The sequence below is a fragment of the Ruditapes philippinarum genome, unplaced genomic scaffold, assembly GCF_026571515.1.
Source record: "Ruditapes philippinarum isolate M1 unplaced genomic scaffold, ASM2657151v2 ctg8157_1_1_1_1, whole genome shotgun sequence".
Classification (NCBI taxonomy): domain Eukaryota; kingdom Metazoa; phylum Mollusca; class Bivalvia; order Venerida; family Veneridae; genus Ruditapes; species Ruditapes philippinarum.
In genome coordinates this window covers 16,371-23,398 of record NW_026856289.1, presented here as the reverse complement: position 1 = coordinate 23,398, position 7,028 = coordinate 16,371, and the positions used below count along the sequence as shown (strand labels likewise).

The 7,028-nt window shown below is 30.2% G+C and overlaps 1 protein-coding gene across 1 annotated transcript; it reads left to right on the top strand.

The window, feature by feature from the left end:
• Window positions 1–3,514: 3,514 nt before the first annotated feature.
• LOC132746093 (putative nuclease HARBI1) lies at window positions 3,515–6,810 on the top strand (the record flags this gene model as incomplete). The annotated part of the gene is made up of 4 exons (XM_060735164.1): window positions 3,515–3,750; window positions 4,303–4,456; window positions 5,334–5,434; window positions 5,852–6,810. Coding segments are annotated over 4 exons (714 nt in total), but the record flags the coding sequence as incomplete, so codon positions are not given.
• Window positions 6,811–7,028: the final 218 nt, after the last annotated feature.

Sequence of the window (7,028 nt, the reverse complement as noted above, 5' to 3'; positions counted from 1 at the left end):
TATGTTTTTTTTTTTCAGCTTTCATTTATTGTGTCCTATTGCATTGATTAAAGAATTTTGTTGCTGTCTTTAGTAACGTCATAAGCATGTTTAAGGATTTGAAATTACAGTAACTGTGAAATTTGAATCGATATAAACAAAACATCACTTAAAATAAACAATATACTTAATTATTTTGACTGGACATATTCTTGCTACAATATCCATGTGCTTCTTATCTATTTTTCCTCAACTTATTGCCAATTGAGTGTTCATCAAATCATCGATGGAAAGAACTTCACTAATTTGTTATTTTAATGAAATCTGTTCAAGTTTGAAAAGCAATTCTTGCACAACACTATTTGATCTTTTACAACTTGATGGCCATATTTATGTGAATTCTCTCTTTAAAAATCAAAGGTCACATAGAATAGAGTTTTTGGTTTTTATTTTGGATTCTTATTTACTTTATATAAGACTTATTGTATCATCTTTGTATTTATTGAAGCATTTTGTTCACGTCTTAAGTCTGCAATTCTCTTGTAATTTTGTTATGATTAATGCTTCCGATGAATCACGTTGTTTCCAGATTTTTATACTTAACAACAACAGGTGTCAAGTGCTGTGTTGCAGCTGTAAAAAGTTGTTCCGTACTTCACTTCAGTGTTGTTATATTTTTCAGGTCATTCGGGATCATTGATGCCAGCACTATTAATGTTGAGAATTGAGTATCGCTCAAGCCGGTGCTAGATTGCGTGAGGGATGTTGCACTTTTTCATTATCTCTCATGTACAGACTCAATAAAACCGAGTCTGCAATTCTCTTGTAATTTTGTTGTGATTAATGCTTCCGAGGGATCACTTTGTTTCCAGATTTTTTTTGTCAATAAAACATAGTATTATAATGACAATTTTACATTAAGCAAAGAAAGCTTTTAAAGGAAGCACAAAAATGAGTTTTGATTTATCAAGACGAATAAAAGTTTAGTATCGTGAAAGGTATCAAGTTCGAATTAAACCGCCGGCGTTATTAAAGACAGCTCTTATGTTAAGAGCACAATACGACAGTAAAATGCAATAACACTGAGAAAATGCATCTGTTAGTTCAATATTCCAGAAACATTAGCTCTACAGCCTCGATGACCATTAATTAAGATCGCAGCAGTAAGAAAAGGGAATCTGTAAATGCTTAAATTGCTATCAGTTAACAAAAGCATCTTTGCGAAATTCAGACAAATATAAAATGTAAATTCAAAGAAGACACAAACTATTAAAAATAATGATAATCTGTAAAGTAAATGGGCACTCGACATGAAATGAATGAAATTATAGTGTCAAAAATCGTTTGATGAAAAGAATAACGATATTGACACTGAGGAAAGACATACGGTAATTGATAGACAAATGTACATCGTAGAATAAATTAACCACCACAAAACTCTTAGATACCTAAATCGATTTAAAAAAGTAATTTGCGTAAATCATTTGATATTACACACGAAAAGTATTACTCAGAAAATAGCTCAAGTGAGTGCATTATAACATTCTATATAGTATAGTATGGTAACAGATCGAAATAGTCAATAATGCAGAAACTGGCCAACTTAACAACATCAATTTGACATTGCAAATGTTTGGTTCAACATTTACGTCGGTAGTTATAAACAGGAAACAAAACTTACCTTCAGGGTTATTCAAAATCATTCAAGTGCAAGCCGTTGTTTCCTTAAAATAGCTCAGTACTGTTTTCAAATGAAGATGAGATGTAAACAATGGTGATTGTTTTAAAATATTTTTATTATATTAACAATACATGTGTGTACACAAATGTACAATGTATAGACTTACAGTAATGAAATAAAAGTATTGTTTTCTTCAAACAAGATATAGCAAATAGAAATGGTCACGATATATTTCTTTCTAAAATTTATTATAACATTATAATTTCAGTGACAGTTTGACTGACAAAATGACTTACTTTACGTCTGTTAATTTAAATGGGGCTTGAGTTGAATTGTCAGGGGTGAAGTATCTTGTCCACTCCCCACCCCCCAGAAAAAAAAATGTTATTCTTGTCTTTCACCGTTTTGTGAAAAAAATACACTACATATAAGCGAAACATATAAATGGAAACATATAAGTGCAAATTCATAAATATTATACAGAACACTGTATCATTATCTTGAGATAAATGCAAATACAATGAAACTTATTCCTAATTATACATTTTGAAGATTTTGTTACACAAAATCGGGTTTTATTTTATCTTTTATTTTATCTTTATGTTCATATAACTCATTATGTATGTGCAGCAAATAGGCCCCATATAAGTTTAAAAAAAACTTGAAAACCCTTCTTCCATAGGTACATGTGCTGTTTCCCACAAAAGAGATGCAAAGCCAGGCACAATTGAAAATAACAAAAATATGTTTCACTACAATGAAAAATAAATACATTTTTACAGTAAAATACAGAAAATAAAAAAGTACCCATTTTATTTCTTCAATATTTCATAATATTTCATTTATAAGTATATAATAAATTGAAGGTAGCTTAAAAATCAATTGCATCTTGTAGATTATGGCCTAACCAGTTACACAATTTTAATGAAATTTGTGTTTTTTTTTTGTGTCGCCCGCCTTGAAAAGGTGACATATAGGGGTACTTTGTTTAGTTTTAAAACTGCCCTGTATCATCTAGCTGCAATTGTCATAAATTTCGTTTTTATTTAATGAAAATATGCAAGGCCTCAGCATTTGGTGTAGAATTTCATACAATATAATAATTTGTTGTATCAGCTGACATATATTACCAGATATTCTCATAATATGCAGTACTTATGGGTTTATGTGTTTATAAGTTTTGTTCAGTGTATATATCTTACAAGAAAACTTTACACATTGCTCACTATTCACTATTAAACAGAATGTGACATCATTTGTTTATTTTCAGCTTCTGGTCACATTGAGATACTTGGCAAAGGGAGATTTTTTTCAGTGAGACTGGGGATCTACATGGAGTTAGTAGGAGTTCAGTGAGCAGACATGTATTGCAAGTAAGCACAAATTTTGTCTAATCAGTTGCCCTGATAATTATTGATAATGTTGATTTATATGTATGATTAACTACTATCAATTACCAAATGAATTAATTGAATTGTTGAGTCATCATTTTGAAGGGTGCTGTCCATCTATACTGGATGTTGGCACAACATCTTTTCTTAAAGTGTTATGCACAATGTTTGTGCAACAATATATATAACCTATCAAATAGCAAAATGTTTTTTTCACATTCAAAGTGAAAACCGAATCTGCAAGAACAAATTTTAAAATCATAAAAAGTATTACTTTGAAATTTTATGAATAACTTTATGATTATATTACTGAGGCCAATGACTCATATATATACTTTTTTGGCTGACATGTTAGTTTGTGAACTAAGAAAAACTTGGATAACTTAGGTAAGTAACATAATTTTCAAGACCTGAAGGTGCATGTATATTTACTTTAAATGTAATTAATTGCTTAATTTTGCAGGTTGTGAATTCAATCAATGAAAGACTGGAAAACATAAAGTTCCCAACTTCATTAGCAGATATTTCAAATGTGAAGAGAGGATTTTACAAGGTGGCAGGTTTGCCTAATTTTGTTGGTGCTGTGGATGGGACTTTGATCCCAATCATAGCACCAGCAGGATTAGAGGAACCTGCCTTTGTTTGTAGAAAGGGATACCATGCCCTTAATGTCCACGCTGTTGTCGACCATAACATGAGGTAACCAATTTGCAATAGATTTTTTTTTCTTCCGTATTTGCAATGAAAATTATTTAATTTATTTAAACATTTACAATTCTTTTGACTGAATGGTTATCAGAAAGAATAGGTATTAACATCTACTTTTTCAAATGCTGTAAACTGTCTTTTACTAGTAGGCTACTTAAATTATTATTTTTGATTAGTAAAATATTCTCTTTATCTGCCTTTATTAGAATTATTCACTTCACTATCTTATGAACTTTTGTTTGTTTGTTTGATTTGGGTTTTACCTCACACCAACACTATATAGGTCATTTGGCGACGTTCCTCCTTTACTGGTGGAGGAAGAAGACCTCATGTGCCTCTCGAACGGGCACCTGAGTACAACCACCAACGTTCCGTAAGCCAGCTGGATAGCTTCCTCACATGAAAGAATCCAAAGTCCCTGTTGGGATTCGAACCCACAGCGGTGAGGGCCAAGTGGACCGTAACCACTCGGCCACGGACGCCCCAATCTTACGAACTAAATTTTAGATGGAAGTAATGTAAAACAATTACATTTTTTTATAGGTTCACCGATGTTGTTGCTCGCTGGCCTGGGTCCACACATGATGCCACTATCTTTCATATGTGCAGTCTCAGGCAGCATTTAGAAAATAACAATCTGGGTTGGTTATTAGGGGATTCTGGTTATCCTCTTCGCCCTTATTTGATGACTCCAAAGGTATTGACAACATTTATAACTGATAATTTTGCCAAAGCTATTTTTGCTCTGGAAAAAACTGAGGAAGTGGATAGTTTGAAATTCTCTTTGCTAGTTATTAGTACAGACTTGAATGAGTTTTCACCTCATGTTGCCCCTATTAATGACAGCTATTCCAAACACACAAAAAAAAAACAACAACATCTTGTAACATATAAATCTTCATTTTTTCCATCATAAATTTATATCATAAAAACAATAACAATATCTTGAAACATATTAATCTTCATTTTTTCCATCATAAATTTATAGCATAAAAACAATAACAATATCTTGAAACATATTAATCTTCATTTTTTCCATCATAATTTTATAGCATAAAAACAATAACAATATCTTGAAACATATTAATCTTCATTTTTTTCCATCATAAATTTATGGCATAAAAACAATAAAAATATCTTGAAACATATTAATCTTCATTTTTTCCATCATAAATTTATAGCATAAAAACAATAACAATATCTTGAAACATATTAATCTTCATTTTTTCCATCATAAATTTATATCATAAAAACAATAACAATATCTTGTAACATATTAATCTTCATTTTTTCCATCATAAATGTATAGCATAAAACAACAACAATAAACAAGAAAGAATTTGGTGAATACAAACAAATAATAGAATAATGTTCAAGTGCTTGGCTGGCTATCAAGATTTTTAATCAGTTTGTATAATCATGGCATTTGAAATTTCTATATATCATATTAAACAGGAACATACTTTATTTGAGATTTGGTTTTCATATTAAAGCTTGTTGTCATAGAAAGGACTGATTGTGAAATATTTTGTCTTAGTTTATACAGTTGTTGAAATTTATTATTTCAATTAAAGATCAACCCTGGATCAGTTAAGGAGGAGAGGTACAACAAAGCTCATAGCCAGACAAGGATGGTGGTGGAAAGAGCATTTGGAATGTTGAAGTCAAGATTTAGGTATTTTGCCATGCATGCACTTGAATGTATGATACTAAGTTTTATAATATGTTACATAATTGGATGACACCAATTTTGAAAGACTCAACTATGTTTATTATACAAATCATATAAAGACTTCTGTAAGTTTACAAAGTAATTTTCAGTTTCAATAAAATAAAGGTTATTTGCTGTTTTATTTTTTGTTGGCACCAACAGTTTCTGTTAAACATATGTACATACATGCTACTGTTTTTATAGGGACCATAAAAATGGAAACCCTTCAAAATTTGTACCACAATATATTACGAATATATTATAACTTAGAACGTAAAGGAATTATAAATTGATCATTTATCAGTGATCTTCTGAAACTCATTCATTAAGATCAGTCCGACTCATTTTTTACAATTCATAATGATTCTTAATTTTTTTCAGGTTTTTACACAAAACAGGAGGTTGTCTGCCCTTCACACCAGAGAAGTCTGCCAGAATTGTCAGTGTCTGCTGTAAGCTTCACAATGTTTGTTTGGAAAGAAACTTTCCTTTAATAGGAGATATATTGATTGATGATACTTTGAATAATGATGATGTAGTTACAATATCTCAGAGTATTCAAACTGGAATTAATGCCAGGGCTACCCTTATTGATCTTTTTTAAGTTTAAGCCTGACCTTTTTCTTTGAAAAAAAAAATAGAGGTATTATTACAGTCATGTTGGCGTTTCTGCTGCTGTCCACAAACTTTAACATTGATCATAACTTTATTTATGTTATATAAATATAAATGGTGATTGTTTCGTCTGCTCTGTAACTTCCAAATACGTGAAAGTTTCAATTTCTATTTAAAAATTTAAAGTCACCATAGATGGACAATGTGTTTTGAACAAGACACAGGTTTCATTGTCTATCTTCAAGTTCACTGCTGGGGTTCGACCTTTGTCAATTTTTACCACCACACTTACCATGTAATAGGTGGTTTATAAATAGAGGATATTGAATGAGTGTAAGTTCAATACTGAATTTTTTGCACGAGTTGAATAAAATTGTATTATGCGAGACTCTGACGAGCATATTATTTTATTCAACAAGTGCAATAATTTCAGTGATGAACATTACACTAATTAAATATTCTATTTATCACATACCCAAATTTAATTAACAAAATGTAGCTGTTTCTTTTTGTTATAAAATTAATTAAATTCAGCTTTAAAGATTTGTTTAAACCATTTCTAAAAAGTTAAAAGTTGAGCATTGCGCCTGTCCAACGGAGGTTCTTGTTGAAATGTGTTTTATATAGTTTACATAATATTGCCAGGTTATATGACTGTGCTATCCATGTTTAACATCTAAAGTTTGAATGAAATTATATCAAAAGTTTTAAAGTTTTGAAAGACTTGTCCTTAAAAAAATGGTATTTGTTACTCATATAACAGCACTGGATACTTTTTCTATTAACGTATTGATAGGAAAATACATACATAAGTTTAAAGTTAAGAATTTTCTAGCATTGTCAAATAATAATGTATATTTAACAATCGTGTAACTTATTCTTAACATTTTACAAATTAAATTGGAATATATAGATAATAAGAGAGTTACTAATTGGGTAACAA